At 43.2% G+C, this 23,941-nt stretch overlaps 1 protein-coding gene across 3 annotated transcripts in view; it reads right to left on the reverse strand.

The window, feature by feature from the left end:
- The window catches only part of LOC108433870 (thrombospondin type-1 domain-containing protein 7A), a 238,224-nt gene extending 222,785 nt beyond the window's left edge, over nucleotides 1-15,439 (reverse strand). For all 3 annotated transcript variants that reach the window (XM_037534172.1, XM_017708707.2, XM_037534171.1), the window contains exon 1: nucleotides 14,970-15,439. In XM_037534172.1, coding sequence (XP_037390069.1) covers nucleotides 14,970-15,117 — 148 coding nt within the window. In that variant the 5' untranslated portion in view covers nucleotides 15,118-15,439. The remainder of the gene's footprint in view (nucleotides 1-14,969) is intronic.
- Nucleotides 15,440-23,941: the final 8,502 nt, after the last annotated feature.

The raw sequence follows: 23,941 nt of genomic DNA on the forward strand, positions 1-23,941 counted from the left end.
GTGTGTGTTGCGCTGGTCTGAGTGGATCAGACACAGCAGTGCTGCTGCTGGACTGAGAATAGTCCACCAACCAAAAATGTCCAGCCAACAGTGTCCTGTGATCATACTATACAGCAAGAGATGAGCTACGTATTGGGTAGAGTGGACAGTGAGTGGACACAGTGTCAGTGTATAACTGCAACTAACTGTTCCTTAACTAAAGATACTGCAGATGTATCTTTAAAAAGATGGTTCTTCAAGGGTTCTTTAGTAAAGGAAATGGTTCTATAAAAGACTATGAACACTCAAAGAACCCTCTGCATGCTTAAAAGGTTCTCTGCTTCATGAAAGTGTTCCTGGAGACCTTACTATAGATGGCTTTATATAGAACCAAGCTGGAATAGAATATAGAATAGAAGGACCCTTTTGGGTGTTAGAACCATCCTTTTACAAGATTTGCATGATTAAAGGGTTCTTTGAGTGTTCATAGTTCTTTACAGAACCATTTTCTTTACTAAAGAACCATTGAACCATCTTTTCGTGCGTATACTCTTGATGGTACCACCCGAGTGAGTTTACTAGAGTTTTCGTTCTTAGAAAGATGGTTCTTCAGGTGTTATAGTGTTGTCTATATGGAACCACGAACACCCAAAGAACCATTTGCATGGTTCTTGCATGATGAAAGTGTTCTTCAGACTGACAGATAATATGTTGTTTATGGTTCTGTATAGCACCAAAAAGGGTTCTTCTATTGTGACATTGTTAGGCTTGTTATAATACATGAGCCATTTGGTGCTCAATAGAATCCTTTTCCATCTACAGCACATTCTCCATCAATCTGAAGAACCCTTTCATGATGCAAAGAACCCTAATCATGCATAGGTTTCTTTGAGTGCTCATGGTTCGATTTAGAACAATTTACTTTACTAAAGAACCCTTAAAGAACCATCATTTGTAAGTGTGTATGTTTAGCCACTGCTGGTCTGCCCAGGCCAGAAAAAGGTCACTGCCTCTTCATAATTTTATATGAAAAGATACCAATAATATAGATTTGATTTGAAATGGAAACTCTCATTCTATCACAGCGGTATGAAAATCCCAGTTTTGTGACAGTCACTCCATAATGAGTGACCCCTATTGGGGCGACCAGCAGCTGCGGTACTTGGCAAAAGTCAAAGACCGGCCTTCATTGATTTACTCTCCAGTCAAAATGACCATTAAGTACAAGTTACTCTTTTTGCAGCATCTAGAAAAAGAAGAAAATGTATATTTAACAGAAAATTACTCAGAAGCCTCAACTACCAAATATAATATCATGTTTTTCAGTATTTACTGTGTCCACTCTGGACCTCTATTACAGCTTCCGCTCTTTTCAGGAGGCTCACTTTCAGTTTGTTAAAGAAATCTGCAGGCATATTTTTCCACACCTCCAAAGTTCAGTCTTCTAGTAATCACAAGCACATTCAGTGATGTTGCGGTCTGGACTCTTGGGTGGTCAGTGCATTGTTTTGAGAACACCAGTATCTTCTTTTTTGTCTTTTTCAGGTCTGAAGTAAAAGTGGAGCTTGATTGTCTTGCATTTCTCAAAGATGAAAGCTTAAAGTGCTCCGCCTGGTCTTGCAGGTGGTTGCTAGGAATCTCATTTTCAATATATCTTTAAACGGTATTTGTAATCCAGTTTTAGTGGATTAGCGGGTTGTTGAAATATCTCCTGAAAAATCATTGGGACTCTTTCCGGTATCTTATTTTTTCTTAATTTGAAAGGTGCTAAGAAAAATCGAAACCACAGGCTGAGCCGCGTAACCAGAACCGAGTGAATCTTCGATACAGTTCCTGACTCTATTACTCCATTTCAGTTGCAAAACAAAAATACAGCTTAACAGATTTGTGTCCTAGTTCCATCTTCTTCTTCTTCTTTCGGCTGCTCCCTTTAGGGGTCGCCACAGCGGATCATCTGCCTCCATCTTGCCCTATCCATTGCCTCCTCTACTTTCACACCAACCATCTCCATGTCCACCTTCACTACATGCATAAACCTTCTCTGAGGTCTACCTCTTCTCCTTCTGCCCGGCAGCTCCATCTCCAACATTCTTTGCCCAATATATCCACTATTCCTCCTCAACACATGTCCAAACCATCTCAACCTGGCCTCTCTGGCTTTATCTCCAAACTGCTCCACCTTCACCGTCCCTCTGATCTGCTCATTTCTAATCTTGTCCAGCCTTGTCACTCCCAACGAAAATCTCAGCATCTTCATCTCCGCCACCTCCAGCTCAGCCTCCTGTCTTTTATACAGAGCCACAGTCTCCAAACCATCCATCATAGCAGGACGCACTACTGTCTTGTAAACCTTCCCTTTCACTCTTGCTGCTGTCCTTCTGTCACACATCAGCCCTGACACCCGTCTCCACCCACTCCATCCTGTCTGCACCCTCTTCCTCACCTCTTTTCTACACTGTCCATTGCTCTGGATGGTTGACCCAAGATATTTGAAGTTGTGTCCTAGTTCCATATGTTCCCTAATCTAAACTTAGTCCACAGCACGGTGACACGACGACACGGTCAGAAAACCCTGCGGCTCCTTCGTTTTCTTAAAGGAAAAATGCAACAAATAAAAAAACATGTGGGTCACGTGACCTCGGTGAAAAACTCTGCATAGTATAAAAGCCAATGCATTAAGTTAAAGCAATTGGATTAACATAACATTTAACCATATACATTTAAAAAATTACGCACATGCATTAAACAAAACACTATCCTCGTCCCTAGAGCCTTTAGGAAGCATTATGGCTCATAGACTAGATTCTGTTCTAACCTAAGAACGAATCCCAAATAAGAAAACACTGGTGAACGTCACCATCTTCATGAAAAAACTGCACCGTGTCACGATTGGCCCCTCCCAGTCCTGTCCATGTGTTCGTGTTGTGTTTTGATCTTCCGTGTGCATTTGTTTTGGTTTCCTAGTCCGGCCCCTTGTTTTGGTGACTCCTCCCCTGATTATTCTCACCTGTGTTTCCACCTGTGTCTTGTGAACCCTCGTTAGCCCTCTTGTATTTAAACCCTGTGTTTTCATTAGTCTAGTGCTTGGTTTGAATCTCTGTCTGTGTTGATGGTATTATCTGCTGTGGTGTTTGATCTGTTCTGTTTAATTAATTCTGGTGTCTGTCATGTCTGCCCCACGATCTCTCTGTATTGGCTACTTGAACCTGGACTGTTATGACTATGACCCTGGATTTGCCCTTAATAAATCTTGCTTATCTCAGCATGTGCGTCTGCCTCCTCGCTCCCCATCACACATCGGTGGATTTTAAGAAGACATTTCTTCTTGAGAACAGTTGGTGAATAAGGCCCATTGTTCTTTATATCTATTTTGACTGGGAATTTTAAAAAATGACAGGTGGTCTATGACTTTTGCACAGAATTGCAAGTGTTTTAGTGTCAATTTGTGCTTGTGTCACCTAGTCACAGTATAACTATACCCACTCCAGACTAGACTACACTGTCAGTCAGTCAGTCAGGCTGTCTGTCCTCAAAGGCAGGGATCTGTAATCAGACCGTATGAAACCTTATGAAACATTTATACTGAGATTATAGCCGTGACTATGATAATTGCAACGATTATTTTTGTCAGAACTGTGTGCGGAAGAATAAGAGAGTGAGAGAAAGCATGAAAGAGATATAATGATATTCAGATTGAGCCTGTGAGAGATTGACAGGAGATATACAGAGTGATAATGACAGAATCAGAGTGGGTGATGTGGCGAAAGAAATACATCATTGCATCTTCACAATACATAACGTGCATCACGATATTCCACTTTTTGGAGGTTTGCGAATGAGTTGGAATGCTCGAAATACTCCAGAGAAACTGTATGTACGATGAAATGATGTTATAAAGCCTAGACATCAACTTATGCAGTTATTCCACAGTGGTGGTTGTTGTTTACAGGCTGTCTACAGTTGGTCTAAATCCTTTTTATATATAGACGCAGTTATTAAGCACTGATGGAATACTTAGAATAGCATAACATGACGTAATTAATAACGCTGACATATAATCACATTGCCCACCCCTACATCAGAGAGAGATAAAGTGGACCGAAGTAGATGATGCCCACTGCTTGCCTGCTGTGAAGGCCTGGCCATCCTGAGGCCATCTGGCCATGGCTGACTAATCCAGGAGCCTGTCAAACACGATTAGCTGGAGCACGGCTGACACTGACATTACAGATCCTGCCATGTTCCAGGCCACTGGGATGCTGTTCTGGAAGAGCCCGTCCATTCAAGCCGAGCTTTGGGACATCGTATCAGTCACCTCAGCAGCTATCGCGCCACTCTCCAGTGGCTAAATGGCAAAATTACCATTTCCTTCTTGCTGGACGGATAAAGACAAAACATGGTCACTCGTCCCGTGGGTTCATCGTGTGCTCTGGAGGAAATGAAATCAGACACCCAAAGCAAATGCCCCAATTAGGGTAGACTTACTGCCATTTACCAAAAGATTGAGAAACCTTGCTGGATCTTAAAAATAAAGGTTCCAAAACGGCCCTTGGTATGAATCTTTAACCTGTGTAAAAGGTTCTTTAAACGTTGCACATCTCATTAACAGGAGCAGTTATTTAAAAAAAAAACAAAAAAAAAACACATGTGAAAGGTTTTACTGGGTCTTCTACAGCATTGCTCCAAAGAACCCTTTTTGACATTATTTTTAAAGGCACATTCTGGCCCATAACCAAGTTTAAAATGTTTAATATTGTGTCAGAACTGAGCTCCACAGCAAACTGGAGAGGAAACCCAAGGAGACTGGCGGAGAGGATGGCCCAGGCCGAGAACCTGGGTTCCAGTGCACACGGGCAGCACCCTTGTTGGCGTTGACGGTGCGGTGGGCATCAGAAGAAACGGGGGGAGTGTCACTGCTGTTGTCACCGCCCCCAGTGATGCGAGAATTGATGCCACAAGCTGGAGGGCTGAAGCGGACGTGGCCATGAGCGAGGACTAGGGGTACAAGCATGGCCGAGGAATGTGTACCCCACGGCACATGGGGGGCTGGTTCTGCACACCCCAAGGACGCTGTGAGGTCATTAGGACAGCTGACCTTTAAAGGGGGAGGGCAACATGGTGTCCTGCTACTGGTAACGGGAGGAGTCGCTGCTAACACAGCAGAGAATTTCATTGTAAAGCAGTTGTGTTTTTAGCTTAACGATGTGCACGTGTTAATGGTGCTATTCTGTGCGGGCGCTGTAGAGTAGTTAGTGTCCGCCAGCAAAGCTGAGTGGCGGATCTCCCTTGGTGTTGCATTTAATAAGAGTCCTGTGTCTTCCTCTTCGCTGACGCTACAATAATTAACAAAAACAATTATTCATCGTCCATATTACGTTCTTCAATGTTCCTTAACTACTATGCCCAGCATGTGTTAGGAAAACTAACTGTCAACCAAATCTGAATTCTATACACTGAACTATAGACCAGCAAATGTAACCAAACACTAAGGTAACTCTCACCTTGGCTGACAAATAAAATCTTAAATAGTAAAAACTCTGTGTATATTTGGCACAAAATGGACAACATGGATGTTTTTTTACTCATTGAAAGCAGGTAAAGACGTCGAACATCGGTATCTAGATAAGTGATACTTTTTTAATCCCACATACGGGGAAATTCCACCTCCGCATTTAACCCATCCGTGAAGTGAAACACCACATACACACTAGTGAATACACACACACACACACACACACACTAGGGGGCAGTGAGCACACTTGCTCAGAGCGGGGGGCAGCCCTATCCATGGCGCCTGGGGAGCAATTGGGGGTTAGGTGTCTTGCTCAAGGACACCTCAGTTATGGACTGTCGGTGCTGGCGATCGAACCGGCAACCTTCCGGTCACAAGCCCAGTTCCCCAACCTCCAGCCCGCGACTGCCCCCAATATCAATAAATAGCTGGCTACATCACAAACTTTAGCTTTTAGCTTGCTTTCCTAGAGTTCTGTCATTTAAATAATCCATTCTATCCACTGTAATAATGACGGACAGTTATGACTACACAAAGGTTTTCAAACATTTTCAGGTTCCTGGTGGAAACGTTAGCTATTCAGATTCCTTTTGCGTTCACGGTTAACAGAAATAAATAAATAAAGATTAAATAAATTCAAATAAAAACAGCCCCCAACTAAAAATACACTCAAAAGAAGTTGTAGTTTCTCAAACGTTCCTACCAACTTCAAGCTGCATCATCAGGAGGGGCTTTAATCTGTTGTTAAAAAAAAAAAAAATCACTCTCAAGTCCACTGCAGCACGGCTGGAGTGGGCTAGCAGGCCTGTTTTTAACAGATGGCTGCATTTTTAATTTGGTCTGTGTACAACAGTCAATAGTGGACCAAGCGCTTAACATTGACGTTGCTGTAGATTCAATGGCTATGAATTTCTACAGTTACTATCAAGTTTGCTATAAAGCATTATGGAGACTGCACTCATTTGAGCCAGCACTGCTGAAGCATGGAGAAGAAACTGCATGTATAACCCTGTTCGTCCTTTCCATGGCATTATTACCCACAGGAACTCCAGCTAGATTGGCCAACTAATAAATGTCACAGCTCTCAGATTCCATTCCTTTCAGGCCACTGGAAGTGGTGCCTTCCATCTCAGGGGAGATGAAAAGGAGACATTTTGAATGGCGTGGCTGCAGCCTTCGGGGCTCGCTTCGTCGGGCGAGAGCCACGGGTGTGTGAGTTAAAAAAAAATCCCTTTATACTCGCTCTGTTTGGAGCTCTGGGGGAGCAGAGAGTTTCTGCTGCTGAACATTGAAGTGAGTTGAAGTCTTACATCTGACACTGTCAGTGTGCTGAGTACTTCTGTCCTGTCTTTTAGGAGACATTCGAGAGGGTGAGAGAAGACCAAGGCCAATATTTATCGCACTTATCAAAGCTAAGAGCACTGATCTACAGTCAGCTTTTGTCTTTCAAAGTGACGTGGACAAGACTAGCCTTGGATCAAAATCCCTGCTTTGAGTTGCTTGATCACTGCGGGCCCAATGCCTCTTAATTGAAGAAGCCCTATATCAAAACGCTGTGGGTAAAAAAACAAGGATGAATCTAATCTTACATCAGCACTCTGAGATGCTTTGGGAACATGCATCCATCTGTTCGGTGCTTAACTGGCAAATTATGAGGTTCTGGCAATCTTTGTAGTGATGGAACTGGCAGGTCGATTGGGCAAGGGGTGGCATGGATCGCTTAGAAAAGTGTGTCTTGAGAATCTCCATCAGGCATGCAACTCAGTGGGAGGTGTAGTAATAATGCTGGATCTTAGGATTAATGTGTCTGTTAAGGTTCTTTAGCAACAAACTTTCTCTGCCACACTGGTGTCAGATGTAGGGCGGTAACAATTCACAAAATTCTTAATTTGACTTGACATGATATGGTGGTGTCACTGTTCAATGCTCTGTTCAATGCACAAAACTGTCCTTGGATTAGTATCTGTTTCCATTTCTAGTTTATCAAAGTATTTATGTAACATTATAAAAGTACGAAATTGTATTACAAAGTGCGAGCCACAATTTAATGTTTTAAAATGAGCATTTCACATGTAAATGTTCATGCTGACACTTAAATGCAGTATCAGTATCAGTGACGAGGACACCAATACCCCAAGGCAATTTCTCTGTAGCACCCATGTATAGTATGTGCGCTAGAAGATAGAAATTAACAACACGTTGACAGTGTGGGTTGACAAACAGCAGTAAAACTGCTCATGAAGCAATCATCCTCTGCCATGTAGTCCGTTATAGAGCATATATAAGAGGCTGTTATTGAGGGAGTGAACCTTAGAGACATATTGAAGGAAATGCCAGTCTCTTGGGGTAATGGCAGCTTTTAGCTTAAGGTTAGCCTAGTTTAGTGTGACCACTAGCCCCATCAGTGGTGCAAGTCCAGTCTGATGTTTGGAGATCTAAGCACAGGTGAATGGAACGAATGACACAAAGGTGACACTTGAGGGTCCCACCACAGTGAAAAATGGGGCACTGACCCAGTGACCATTTCACATATTTATTTCAGAGAGTGTACAGTGCCCAATCAGGGAGGTGACTGATCCAGAATGGGTTTGGGAATTGAATATATAAAAACAACATTTAACATTTGCGCCTTTACAAATGTGAAAATGCACGATTAACGTATGTTGTCCAGATCTCAAATAAAACATAACAGGCCAATCCTCTTATGTCACACTAAATAAAGTTTATGGATCAAGAATAATCTATAATCCATGCAATACTGCCGTATCAGTAATGATTTGGTCTTAGTGTAAGCCCCACCATTTAGATTAAACAAACACTTTGCGAGTGGGGAGCCAGCCTGGGAAAGCGTGTGCATCTTTCTAAAGGCCTGACCATTCCATAATAAGCGGATTTTGAACTATTATACTGCAGCTTAGTTTTGGAGTGAAAAACTGGATTATGTAATTGAACATAAAAAAGAATGCTATGACCTTCAGTAGCTCCTCAGTGCACTATTTTGGCTATGAAACAGGGAGATTATAATGTAAAATACAATGGCTGTAGGAGAGAAGAGGCCATCAATCATGCCTCGAAAGAGTGGCATTTAATTCCTGTTGTAATGACTTATTATGAACAGACAGTGCAATATAATACACTTTTATACTACACTGTTCAGCACTTTCAGATATAAGTAGCGGCTTATCGGTAGAATTTGGTATCAATAGTGACGTATCGCTTACTTTGTATCTCCAAAATGGTAACTTTACAGGAGAACCAAAAGATATACCTTACTTTAAATGTAAGTCAATAGAACCAGAATTTTTTCAAAGTCATTTTGGGCCGTTTCTTTTGGTCCATTCGTCATGAAATTCAGACACAATGTAAAGGACAACGGGTCTTTTCAAATTATGTCAAAAACTGAAAAACGACAAAAATGGAGACACAAGGTTTTGTTCCGACAGCAGCGATATGAAGGAAATATCATTATGAAACAATGACCTGAACCCATCGTCTATCCCAAAAGGGTTTTATCTAGGCGGTACTGCTTGACCATTGACACCGAAACCTAATTGGAGGCGTTCATATGAAAGATATTATTCATCGCTCACTATCTGCACACAATGTGATTTCAGGAGACTGTCCTAATTATCCCTCTGTGATAATCATCTTGCCCTTTGGGGATTAATAATGTAGGCAGAAGTAAATGGGCTGGGGATATATCTGTGATAAATCCACCAAAGATGGATTGTTTTCTTTCATCACATCCTGTACCTCCGGCCTTGGGGAGATTTCTGGGGCGCGTCTTCATTGTAACATGAAGAACGAGCGATGGAAACTGAAGGACCACTTGTTGCGAGTCTTTTCGATCACAAACCATGTGTGCCTTTTTGATAAAGGACAATGTTCAGGTAAAAATGAACAGCTACTTCAAATACAGAGGAAAACTTCTCTCTTTGAAATGTAGTTAATGAACTCAATCAAACAGGAGGAATATATTTCACAGCATGAAAAAGTACCATTTGAAAATATCTAGGGGAATAATGAACTCAAAAAAACAGTTTTCAGCTTGTAGGCACGTCTTAATTTGAAAGCTGTTGCCAAGGGTCTGGAGTTTTAGCCAACCAATTATACCCAGAGAGTTCGCTTGCCTCCAGGTCCGATGAAAATGAAGGCTGTAAAGGGCTATACTAAAATGCATTCGCTAAAATTAGTTGGAGATCTGACGGGACCGAAACTGCGGCTATCTTCATCTGCTCATCTGAAATGGATGTATTTATTTCCCCATTCGCACAGCAGATTAAGCGCTCATTTGCTATGCCATTGAATTTATATCCATACTTCTCTGAACAAGGTTACGGTGGACCGTGGGGAGAATCCCAACTGAATGGATAGCCACTCGCTATTTGACAAAAAGCTTCTCCTCTCAATTGTTATGGCTCGCTTAAAATGGTCCTCAAGCGCTCGTTTTAGCACTTTGACTGTGTGCAGTAACTTCAGTTGCTGAGTCAGAGAAGAACATGCTAGGTCTCCATGGTAATGCAGAGAAAACTTGGCCAAAATCGCCATTCGAATGAGCTCAATTTTCAAAGAGCACTGATTCTAATTACAGCTTATATCATCAACAGCAAGTTGTAGATGAGGTAAATTGAACCCCATGACCTGGAGCTTGTAAAGTGCTTGTAGATAAGTGAGATCAGTGCCTGCATGATGTACACATGGCAACAGAGGAACAAGTAAACGAGTGTCTAGTACTTTGTGTACTAGTGTACTTTGTGTCTAGTGTTTAGTGCTCAAGCCTCAAGCCAAAAAAGTTAATATGCTTGTCATCTTGGCCAGAGAAAATGAGTCTGGACCTTAATTTATGGAAAGTAATCACAATTTAAATTGCAGTCACAACATTGGCTTTAAAAATCACAGAGAACATGCGAGGTCTCTGTGCTAAGCCAGAGAAAAATGTGCTACACCCATATAGGCCAACGACAAAGAATATGGTAGGCCTCCACAGCCAATAACCGAGAACATGCTGGGTCTCCATGGTCTAAGACAAGGAACATACTATGACAGAGAACATGCTAGACCTCTATGCTATGCTATGGGGCAGTCATGGGCTGGAGGTCAGGGAACCAGCCCTGTGATCGGAAGGTTGCTGGTTCGATTCCCTCAGCTGACAGTCCATGACTGAAGTGCCTTTGAGTAAGGCACCTAACCCCCAATTGCTCCCCAGGCGCCGTGGATAGGGCTGCCCACTGTTCCGGGCAAGTATGCTCACGGCCCCCTAGTGTGTGTGTTCAGAAGTGTGCATGTTTGTGGGTGTTTCACTGCACGGATGGGTTAAATGCGGAGGTCACAGTTGGCTGATAAATTCTGAAAGAATGAAAGAAAGAACTAAGCCAGAGAAAAATGTGCTAGACCCACATAGGCCTGTGAAAAAGAATATGCTGGGTCTCCATGGTCTAAGACAAAGAACTAGACTTCTATGCTAAACCACAGAAAAACATGTTAAGCCTGCCTCTTCTAGCCCTACAACTTAAGACTGGGAGTAACAGAAAGATGACTAAGCCAGTGAGGAAAGCCCTTTGTGTGCCTACTAGAAGTCAGCCTGCACAAACCAGCTCCCCTAACAAGGCTTATAAGCGAGTTAATGTGGTGCGAATTGTGAGCAGCTTTGACGGCGAGGCCGTAAGGACTTGCACGATCAAGGGACACGGGTGACTGCATGTAATCTCTATAGTCTGTGTACAAAATGATGGATAAGTATTAAGCGAAACGATGCGCACTCAGAGCACAGAGCTTCACTCGTCTTTAATTTATCTCCTTCTTCCAATGCTTGAGGAACAAAACCTGATGAGGTGCGAAAGCGTTAATCCCTTTACAACCTAGCCTGCATGCTGCCGGGCTAATCTTTGTATTGTATGCATTACGATAAGGAATGACGAAATGACACTCGAAGGGCTTACTTAACATCAGCTGTGGTCTAAGTGCTTCTTGGTAGAACCAGTAGAAGCCTGTAAAGATGCTACCACATCAGTCCCCCGTAAACACTCTCTGCATCTATTCGATGTAAAAAACTCAGCCGCGTTTCTATAGAGACACGAAAACCTCTGGCCCAATGAATGACCCTCTGAGCCAGTGAATGAACACTATGGATGAAAATGCTGCACTACTGAGAAAGAGAGACACTAAAAGCCACACAGGAAAATCCTGGCCTCAGATCCAGATAGCAAGCTAAGGGCACGCTTGTTCCACTAAGGAGTAATTCATATGGCAGGCAAGGGAGGGCTAACGCACTTGAGAGGTACTGACCGGCTCTTCTATGTTAACATGGTCACTTCCCTAGGGAGAACTAATGAGGTGTGTGGCTGTTTTGTCTGGAACAGAGATTTAAAACCGGACGCTGGTGATATTTGCGTCATCAATCGATTAATCGATCCCCTCAGAATTCACCAGGCATTTTAAGAACCATTCAGAAGTTTCTGAGGAATACACTTCAGTTTGATTTTAAGCATGAAGTTTAACACTTTCTCACATGCCCTCATTACGGGTGTTCACGGGTTCAATATTTGCTTGGCTGGATGGTTCCTTGAAGTCTTGGCTGACATGAGGAAAAGAACGAGGGGAGTAAAGCAAAAAAAAAAAAGGTTCTGATGATTAAAGAAATAGTTAAGTGAAAAATCAAATGTACATCTTTCCCCCCACCAAACATAGTTCCAATGACCAAAGCATATTTCTCTCCTCTGGATGTAAACTGGTGGTCCAAATCTTGGGTATTGCTCCTGTAAGCATTCCCCTGATCAATCACCTGGCTGAGGTCTCTTGCCCAGTTTCAGAGTCAGAGAAACTTAGTAAGACCCAGCATAACCAAACACTACCAAGCCAGACCACCTGTCTGTAGCCACCTGTCGCCCATTCTTTCCTCCATAAACAAACATTGTTTATTCATCTGTGCTGTCATTCACGCTTTGCTTGGTCCATCAGATTGTCCGTTCATCGCTATGTCTTTTTGTCCAGTCCTTCGAACGGTTGCCTTGTCCATCTGTTCAGCCATTCGTCCATCTGCACATCTGTTCGTCAATGACTTTTTCGTCCAGTTACTGTCACATAAGCCAGATAATGATTTCAGGTCTGTATGAGAGGCAGAGCAGGCTAGGAGTATTGGACAGAGAGCTGTCAATCAAACTGCTCATTAGCCACGCCCACAGAGTTCTCAGCCGCTTTTAAGCCGTGTTTTATCACATTCACATCTGATCATTTTTATTCAAGCCTTGCTGGAGATTTAATACAGCACTCAAGTTTTGCATCCCACAAACTTAACTTCAATATTTTGCTCTGTGTTCCCTGGGACTTTAAAGCTTTGATGCTAAAGTGGCTAAAAAGCAATAGAAGCTCACTGGCGCTAAACCGCAGGCCGAAAACACCTTTTCTCCGACTGCCCCAATTGTTAAGTAAATTGTAATAACCAATCTGACTTGCTGTTGGACAAATGGACACAAGTAGTAGCGGCCATCCTACAGCCTGTGCTTGTTTATGGATAATAAAAAGCTCAGCTGTGTGAGTCTGAGATTGTCTTGGGAGTAATTTGCCCTGAACAATAGGAAGATTTTTTCCTGTGATAATTCAACAGGGCCTCTGTGCTTTTAGCAACGGCTGATTAGGGGGGAAAAATTCGACCAGAAGCAGAGGACAAACACCTACTCACACGATTTAATCCATGGCATTATTAATTAATTAATTAATGGTGGTTTTGAGTGCAATTTAGCACATGGTGCAGTGGAGTATATTGGTACAGTATAGATATGAGCACAGTATACAGTGTTTGCCACTGGAATGTGTGCTTTCAAATGAGCTACATGGAGTATTTTCATGGCTCATGGTCAGCATTCAGTAAAGTTAGAGAGTTCGAATAGTCTCTGTGCAGCCAATTGCCTCTAAAGCTTTCAATTGAGAAAACTGATTTTTCTTATACACCACTTGAATGATGCTGAGAAGAGCACGAGTGCGATCATTTTCTCTAAATGTCTCCATCGACGAGAGGCGGCTGATATATTGTATTTCCGCGAAACCAATAAAAGAGAGATGAGCCAATTCCCTGCAGTTTGGAGCCCAAGCCCAGCTTCCGCCGGATTCATTATGCATACGGAGCATCATAAGTCAAAACTGCCTTTGCCTGCCTTGAGCACTCTCAGATGTGCAATAATATTATGGTGCTGTCTGGAAGCTCCAGCCTCATCCTGATATTGGAGGAAATGAGTGTGGATTTTGGCACACCTGTCCCCGCGCTGCTCCAGTACTATCACGCAATTAAACAGCGCAATCTCTGACAGGCATGAAATGAGGAACAAGTGTTTCCCAATCCACTGCCATGTTTTACACCATTTACTTCTTTGTGACATGTGTGTAAGTGCCTGATAGGAGGGTGATGTGTAATTACTGTGACATGGAGGGGGAAATATGCTAAGCAGGCTAAGTTTGCCCCCCCACCATGCTCCTCTTTCCTCTTCGGCCTCTTTCCCGGCTTGTTTTCACAGCATAAATCCCGTCCCCTTTAATCTCCTTACTCAGCTCCATCCTCTTTTAAAAAACCCATGAGCGTAGAGACAAGGGCGCATCGATTTGAGAGCACGCCGGCCAGAAGGAAAGACCAAACCGTGCGTGTGCTCTCGCTAACCGGTAACAAATTGGCCAGCCGACAGAAAGAAGACATAACAAATAAGGAAAGAAGACGCAACAAACATCAGGATCTCCTCCTGAACCAGGGTGTTTCTTCTTGGATCACCATAAAACCTTATTTAAAAATAGAGCTGCACCCATCATTTTAATCAAAAGCATGCTTATTTTATCCAGCTGTAGAGTCTACATGCAATATCTCCACATATCAAAAGCAAGCAGATATAAAACTACAGAGAAAGCCCTACTACCTTCATGAAAGGCATTCACAGTACTACAGCACTCTCTCAATATTGGGCCACGAAAAACTACAGAGCAATGCACATTGAACTCAAAGTCATTATAAATGATATTTATGCTTATCTGCTATGGAGATACACAACCAGCAATCTCTATCACCTTCACTGGACCATGCACATTTAAATCTATTGAAATCTACTAATATTTACGCATATCTTTACTGTGGAGAAACAGCTGCATCTTCATAAAGGCTTGCACAGTTTAACCTATAGGACCTGGTAACAATATCTATGCATGTCAGAACAATGGAGAAATAAAACTACACAGCAACCCCCAATACCTTCATCACAAAGCATGCACAGCTCAACCTCCAGAACTCTGCTTATAACATCTATGTGTATCATAAACGTGGAAGCAATCATGAAATCTGATGTTAATAGCCACACTTTAAGGGGAGTATAACTCGTATGAGTCCCACATGTAAGCCAGTTCTTCATAATGAGTAACATGCAACATAACCCTTTCCACTGTGAGCGTTTAAATCTATGCCACTTGCTGAGTTATTTAGGACAAAAATAGCCCCGTTCTGTACCTGTCTCCCAGAAGTAGAGTGACTTGCTGTCCCCTGAGGTTTGAGCGTGAACAGTGTGGATTCCACAGCACACTAACACTAGTCTCCACACTAGGCTCGGGACGCTCTCTCGCCACGCTGTCCTTGCGCCCCTCTCCCCGAGCCCCATGACTCTCCAGGAGCCGCCGAAATCCAGACAGTTCCTGAGAAGAGAGCAAGCCTGGCAAGAAAAATAAGACAGAGGTCCCGCACGAGGATGGAGAGAGGGTCAGCACGTCCTGGAGAAGAACAGAAGGTTATCAGTAGTTCCAACTGTCCTGTGACCTCCTGCCCCGCTGGGTTGCTGCTGCTGTGGGCGGACAGAGCGCTGTCCAGTCGGACAATGGACAAGCAGTGGAGCGCCGTTTAAACTGCTGCTGCCGCCGCTGTCCTCGGACTGCTGCAGCTAACTGATGCAGCACCTCCTCGCTCTCTCTCTCACCTTCTCTCTATATCCCTCGCCCGCTCTCTCAGCCTCCCTCCTCCGAGCTCTCTCCCTCTCTCACTCTCTCCCTCGCTCGCTCTCTCAGCTTCCCTCCCTCTCTCTTTCTCACTCTCACTCTCTCACCCACCCTCCTCTTCTCTTTTTCACTATTTCACAGCCTCTCTCAGCCTCTCTCTCGTCCTTTCCTCTCTCTACCCCCCTCTATCCCTTTCTCTTTTCTCTCTCAACCACTTGCTCACTTCCCTTCTCTCTCTCTCTCTTTCTCTCTCTCTCTCTCTCTCACACACTCTTACTCTCTCTCTCTGGTGCTCTGAGGACGTTCTCTCACTCCAGGCTCCTGTGACGCTGGAGGAGACGAGATCAGAGCAAAGCTTCCACTGTCGCTACGGGGGAGAGAGAAAGGGAGTGAGAGAGAGAGAGAGAGAGAGAGAGGGAGAGAGGGGGAGAGAGGGGGAGAGAGTAAAAATTGTATCTACATTGGAGGTGGAAAGCTTTTTGAATGCAGTGGATAAATGTAAAAAGCAAAAGTCTCAAATATGTGATTAGTGGGGGCTAAAATGACACTTGAACGCAACCACTGCAATCAGAAAGCAGCTGTAGGTTATATTACGGTACTCCACAATGGGAAAAATCTCCGGTGCCATTTTAGACTATGCCTCAATTTGCACTTAGAAATCAAGGTTTCAAAGCAGAGAAAAGACAATAAGGCAAGAAGCAGATGCTTATCTATTCAGTTCTCATTTTGGGCATCGTATCCTTTGGTGTATGCCTCAGCAAACACATTACAGAAAAAGAAAAGGCCTCAGAAAAAAAGCACTTTATTCATTCCTGAGCTTCAATAAAAAGCACTTTATTCATACCAGAGCTTCAATATGTCAACAGTCAATCACAGCACAGGCGGCAATATCTTTTCGGCAGGGCCGGTCACTCTGGGTCCTGATGACTTAATCCACTTTCCTAAGGTCAGCAACTCGCGAGGTTCTGCACACAGGCCGCTAATAAGACTTTGCGTGGGAACATGTTTAAATGTCAGAGTGAAGGCAGAAGCTCCAGCACCGCCTGCGCTCCGCGGGTTTGATAAGCATTAGATTGGGCTGACAGACGGATTTAGCCGGTGATTGATGAACAAAAGGGGGTCCATAAGCGGAATTCGAATCAGAAGGCCCACCTGGCAGAGGCGCACTGAGAGACAGGTGTGCTAGCTCACACTAAATGACACCAGCGGGTAAATCTATAGCATGTAGTTCGCTTTGTCTGACAGCAATATAAAAACTGAGGCTATGAGTGAAGCTAGGATAACAATACGGCTGCCTTTAGAATCAGATTTAGCCAGTTATGATAGTGTTTAAAGCAGAAATTTTATCCAGGTGAATTATTTGTGAATGGACTTTCAGTGTGGTCACCACGGTGACTGGACACTGTTGAATGTTTTGACCAATCACAGGCGCCCTAAAGCCACAGTCGTTCTAGCTTTGTGACGGTGAAACGCTCATTTAAAAGGAAACTGGCGTTCAAATTTGGGAACTGGGACACATGAATTAACATCGAGCTGCTCCTAGATAGCTAGGTAGGTCTCGGTGGTTGGTTAGTGTAGTGGTCAACACCTTTGCCTTCTACACTGTAGACTGGGGTTCAATCCCCACCTGGGCAAACACCCTACACTATACCAATAAGGGTCCTTGGGCAAGACTCCTAACACCACCTTGGCCTACCTGTATAGGAACGTCACGGAATGTCAGTCTTCTACAGGTGAAGAGAGTGTATCATACACATAACGAGTTTCAGCTACTTCAGCTGTATAAAAAAGTTGCTGTTATCATGTGACACAAAGCGTCAATTCTAATCTGCGAAAACTGGAGAAGCATTTTACCACGAACCAGCACGCTTACGTGAAATTAAACTATGAAACTGACTTTTTTCTCTTATTGGCTATGACTTAAATCACTTGTTAAGTTACATCACTGACATCACCTTGGCTTGTTTGAAAATAACGGGAGGCCTCCTATTACCATCATTTTCAATTGCCAAAAAAAAAATGTCAGAAGGGGCAAACTGGGGTTAAAATTATGCCAAAAACTGTCTCTGGCTTAAAGAAGACAGTTATTAGGTCAGACACCTATCATTGCCCGGTCACCAGTGGTCTTTCTATCAATCTGTCTACCAATTAGTGATGCACCGAAACAAAAACCCTTGGTCGAAAACCAAAACTCCACCCACAGTGGGCCGAAAAAGTAAACGAAAATTGAGAAAAGCTGACAATAAACAAAAACAGTTTACGTACTAAAATGATTACAGTCATGCAATCCAATGTCCTCAACAACAGAGAATGGGTTGTCATTCCCAGGCAGTGAACTCCACTATCTTTTGGTTATACTTTGCACTTTGATGCTGTCGCTTTAGGCAGTTAGAGTTTCCCACCTCTATGATCATTCTAGCATCACCATGGGACTGCAGAGGTTTGTTAGTGATCAGCTTACAGCAACTTGCATAGACGCCTTTTGTCAGTTCTGACTAAACAGAGTTGAAGTTTGTGACAAACATTCTCTTTAGTAGAGAGGCTGGTGTAAAACCGCCGCCGCTGTTTTCCATTTCTAACAACTCACTGATTCGACAGCTGCTTGTGTTCAGTCAGTGAGGTATCTAAGACGTCCAGAAGGCTACAGTGACCTTTTTTCTCACCAAATTACTCCCCCTATTAGAAATCAGAGCATGAATGGTTGATTCCTCAGTTATATACTCATGCTGCCGTTAATCCAAGACATCAGGCCTTCTCTTCAGCTCTTAAAGTCCTAACCAATCGCAGGGCTCACCTAGCTATGTCTACCTAGATGCCATGGAGATTGTTACTTTTTCTGCTCAGCATTTCAGGAATTTACCTCTTTTGTTTGCATCCAAAATTTAAGGAGGTAATCAAGTAAATGACAGTATTTTTTAGGTCCAATGAATTTAGTCCTTTTCTGAAGGCCAAAGAGGTCCCGAGGGTTCCCTGTGTTTCAAGTAGTATCAAACCTATACTGGAGATGTTTGTGGGCACTAAATCCCCCTCTTGATACTCAGCATAAACAGTGATTACAAATTGCTTGTCTAAAGTCGCACATAAGGCAATGGATTAGTTCCATATGGTGCAAATTTTCACTCCACTGCTGCTTGAATTGCTTGAAAGCATCATTATTTATCATTTTCTTTGCTATTAAAATGATCTGTAAAGCCTTTGCCATTATGCTGTGGACCTATGTACCATTTTTGGCCAAATTTTTAAGCAGAGTTTCACTACTGTCTCTCTGGTTGCGCTCATGTGGTCAGCACTTTGCATATCCAACCCCTGAAAGACTCCTTTGTGTTCCCCAATTGTAGAGGCTGCGAGACCTCAATTTTAAAGCATTTTTTTATTTCTGACATGTACCATCTCAGCCGCCTTGGAGACATAAGGCACAGCAGCAGGCCCTGTATTTACAGTAGTGCGCCTCAGACGTATAAAAGATTAATCAGAGATCTCATTCATCAAAAAATGGCTGCGGGGGGAACAGTGGAGGACGGCAATGTGGCTTTATGAATGGTGTTTTGGTGGGCTGAGGGTGAGTGTGATGTGGCTTGGCTGGGCCTGCGGGGGGTCTCTCTCTCTCACTGTCTTTCTCTCGCTCCGTTAAGCAGACACACTACAAGACCGCAGTCTGCCCTCACCAGGCGCACACTTGGGTGGAGCTTGACCCGGTCAATGCACACACACAAGCTGCCCCGCAACTTCTACACCAACATACATTTAAACGTCACATTCAGAGACAAATGTAATTCAGTAGTTGAATGGAACCGAATACCAAATAAATATACTTGGTTGTGTCATTTCTGATACTGACACACTGATATCTATACCAAAAATACCAACTACACCTACTATTCTAGTTATGCGATCTACTTTTGTCCATTTTGACGGCCATAAAACAATGTTTCAGGCATCAAAAAGTATAATAACCTTCTGCAAAGTAGCTTTCAGAAGTATTAAACGAGTCAGATGTCTGGTTCCTATCACCACCACTGTGAAAAAGTCAGACTGGGAGTTTCTCTAAAGTGGCGCACTTCACATTAAAACACTTGGAATGAGCCTGTTTACATATTAAAGTTTTAAAAGAGTTGCCTTTTAACGGCTGGACGTGGTTGGAGGCACTGATTTAGCCACGTGCTTTCCACAGTAATCGAGTTTAAGCTTCCATTAGCCACATTAGCTTTGTAACTCCAGCGCAAAACTGAAGAAGTAAACTTCACACTTTACTTTTCATCTGAATAAAAAGATTGCTGACAACTGTCTGCCCTTATCTGAATACATAATACATCTCACAGTATATCAAAGCGAGGCCCATGAATTTGATTGAGTGGAACTGTCTATTTTAAATGATGACCTCATTTGGCTGCTTTAGTGACTGCGGTTCTCCGGGTATCAGCGGAATATTTTCATCATATCAAAACTGGCATAAAAACTGATTCAGGCAATTCCCTGTTTGCACTGCTTTCTTTAGCCTGTCTGTCACAATCTTTCTCAACACGTTTCAGACAGTGCTCATCATGGTTAGCGCGTCCGATTGAGAAATACAGCCGATAAGCTAAACTGGGCCTTGTAGTTGTCACACAACCACCCCCCAAAATCCCCAAAGCAAAGGCAAATCGACGTACCCTCTCACTTCAAATGCACTCATTCATAGAGACTAGGCCTGTCAGCTCTAATCCAGCTCTAATCTCCCACACAGCATTCCGATGCGTTCTGCTTCATTGATTACAGTTCTATAAAAGGGATTGTGAACAAAGACATCAGAATAATCTCATCATGACCACAGCATCACCGCATAGCAAGGCTGCACCGTCGAACATGAGCCAAAACTTAGAAATCAGACATGAATTCTTCAGACGAACCCCCAGCAGCAAGGACATTCGAAGAACAAGCACTGTGGATTCCAGCAAATCCTTTTACCAAGTTAAACTGGCAATTTAAGAGCATTTATTGTTGAAATCTATGCCCATAAAATCCAACCAGATGACAAACTGCCAGTTGAACTTCACTGGATGCAGCTAACAGACTCTGGTTTACACATTATATTCTCTGTAAGTGGAAATATCCCCCTCACTACAGTAGCCTGAGCACGCTAACAGTAAACTCACCGGCTAATACTCATATTATACACACTCACCGGCCACTTTATTAGGTAGTAAAAGGCTGGATCCCCTTTTGCCTTCAGAACTGTCTTAGTTCTTCATGGCAGACTTTCAACAAGGTGTTGGAAACGTTCCTCAGAGATTCTGGTTGGTTATTTGAGTTCCTGCTGCCTTTCTATCATCTGGAACCAGCCTGCCCATTCTCCTCTGACCTCTCACATCAACAAGGCATTTTCGTCCACACAGCTGACCGCTCACTGGATATTTCCTCTTTTTCGGACCGTTCTCTGTAAACCCTAGAGATGGTTGTGTGTGAAAATCCCAGCAGATCAGCAGTTTCTGAAATACTCAGACCAGCCCGTCTGGCACCAACAACCACGCCACGTTCAAAGCCCCTTAAATCCCCTTTCTTCCCCGTTCTGATGCTCGGTCTGCACTTCAGCAAGTTGTCTTGACCACCTCTACACGCCTAAATGCAGTGAGCTGCAGCCGTGTGATTGGCTGATTAGCTATTTGTGTTAACAAGCAATCGAACAGACCTTCCCTGGAAAAGCTACTTAAAATCTGAGACACACAAAGCAAAGAATATGTTACTTACATGCCTGTTATGAGCGAAAATGTCTGTTTAAACCAGAACTGGCATCAAAATCCAGCATAATGCTGCTAACCTTGCTAGCCTGATGCTAACACAGCATTCAAGGAGCGTTATTTTAGCATCGGTTTAAAAACAAGGAAAAATCTTGGCACTGCTTTATGGTTTCATGGACCTGGCAGTGTGAGGAAAATTACAGATTTACAGTGAATTGACTTTATTAGCAGAATTTGTGTGGCTTTAAACAGATTCTTCAGTTTTCCTCACGCAGGTTCAGGTTTCAACACTTCTATGACGTTATGATGAGCAGTAAACAGATAGTCTGTTTACACGTCACACTGTCCGTACGCCACTCAGAGCATCATGTAGCACATCATAAGGTGAGTAGTTTGGTCAAAAATCTAATTTACATAATTTCCACCGTAGCCGATCAAGACATGTTGGACGTCCGCAGTTGCTTCTTGAGTTTTGAGCCGGTGCTGTGAAGCTAATGTGCTTATTGAGCAGAGAAACCTTCCATCCTACCAGATAGCAGTGTGCTAACTGCATGCCTAGACTATAGGCGTTTTTCACGCAGGGGTCAAGTTCTGGGGGAGATTATGTGTAAACTTATTTCTGGTTTCCCGCTACGAATACGGCTGCATTTCATTATTCGTCGTCTTTGGCTGAAGTCCCGTGCTTTAGGCAGGACGATGTGGTCGGAACCGTGGAAGAGCTATCGAGCACCAAACGTGCATATCACGCCTGCTACCACTTCACATGATGAGAACTGCATCACCCAGAATCCGTCACGGTCACGTGAGGAGGAGCTCTTCCCTTCGCTCTTGTTCTTGGTCTCAAACTCCACTTCCCAGAATACCCAGCGCAATCACATGACTCCGAATCTCTCCTCACCCTTCTATCCGAGATCCCGATCGCCAGAATACTAACTATACACAGCTGTGTTTACGATCACCTGACTAACCTAGTTAGTATTTAAGCCCGGGCACTAGTTAGCACTAGTTAGATGTGAAGTATTGCCCGTCTGATCTGCCTTATCTGCCTGTTTTTTGGACTTCCCCTGTTGGTACTGTTGTTTGGATTATTTGGCTGATGACTCTTGTTTCATGGACTCTGTCTCGCCTCGCCCTCACCTGTTATGATTGCCTGTATTATTCTGCTGCTTACCCTGGACTTGACCCCTGCTTGTCTCCTGACTCTCTGCGATCATTCCAGTAAAGCTTCTGTTTTGCCGTCTGCTTTCTGATTGTACGTCAAAGTGCAAGACTCGATAAGGCATATAAATTCTTTTTTGAGCAGTTTTGATTATGAAGGTAAATCGTTAGCTGGGTTACCTTACCTAATGTCTCCGACAGGCTGAGTAATGTTAGGTCATTTCAGCGTTCCTCAGATTTAGAGATCTTTTATAAGAGATCCGTTTAAGAAGAAAATAAACGACTTCTAACCTGAATTGTTGTGTTAAATTATATCCTTCTCAGTGTCCAACGCTGCAGATAGAGAAAAGTGAGGAACCACACAAACTAGAGGTCCAAAAACCTCAAAGAAGTTTGAAGGAGTTGAACCAGTTTGTTGTTACAACATTTCAGTTCACGAACCCGTTTTACCAATTCATTTTAAGCTGATTCACTGTTAGGTTTATACTATATGTGTCACATAGAGCCACACATCTTTCCAGTAACCACCTGCCATCACCTGAGTCACAGAGGTTCTTTGATGCCAGTCTCAAGGGTCTCGTACACATGCCATGATTTCAGTCCATTACAAAAAACCCATGCAGACATGGGGGGAACATGAAAACTCAACACATATGACTGTTCCAATGTAGTACAAAGCTAAACAAAAATAAATAGTTATAGTAGTTATATATATATATATATATATATATATATATGCGCGTCCTTGTTCTTCCTCCTCTATCCCCAGCATATCCTGCTGCTCCACCACCCCCTCCTCCTCCTCATTAGTAGAGTCTCTGAGGTGGTCCTCTCTCTGCTGTACACACACTCCCTTGCTTGTTGACTCCAACTGAGACAACATGGCACTGCGGCCCCTTTTCACCCGTTTTCCCTTCAGTGTAACGTAGATGTCCGATGGGTTGAACAGGTGCTGTTTCAAATTACTTTGAATATCGGCTCCTCGCTCCTTTTTACTGCGATTAACCATTTGCTTCTCAGCTCATCATCAGATGGAAATGAATGAAAACTCAAAAACGGAAATGATTTCACACAGAACTTCCCAAACCATAAGAGTCGACCCCGGAAACGAGAGAAAGGCTCATTAGTTGTGTTTTAGTGTAAGTTTTGAGGATTTGGAGACCTCTCTGGTGACCATGTGTAATTACATGCAATGGGCAGAGTAACATTTTGTAGCTTAGGCCATGCCCCCTTCCCCGAGGAGATGAATCTGATCATTGTGAGCACGTTGAAAGAGAATTCAAAGAGAACTCCGAAGATATGAGTGAATTATCTACTATTGTCATCATATTTCCATCAGTATAATGGCAATTTGGCATTTCAGACCTAAACATTGGGCCAGACCTTTTTCTGAGCTTGTGCATGCGACATGGTCCGAAAACTTTGACCCGACACCTCTGACTTTTAATTTTAAAATGCTTTTTGTCAGCTGTGCACAGACACAGGATTTTAGCATTTTTAGGTTTTGTTTTTCCTTGTGACCCAGGAATGTTAGTTCTTTCTCCAAAATCTTACAAAGTGCAGCATTAGGTGCTCCCAAACAGACTTGTTTCTATGGATCATTCTACCAAATTGGCATAAA

The sequence above is a fragment of the Pygocentrus nattereri genome, chromosome 24 (assembly GCF_015220715.1).
Source record: "Pygocentrus nattereri isolate fPygNat1 chromosome 24, fPygNat1.pri, whole genome shotgun sequence".
Taxonomy (NCBI): Eukaryota; Metazoa; Chordata; class Actinopteri; order Characiformes; family Serrasalmidae; genus Pygocentrus; species Pygocentrus nattereri.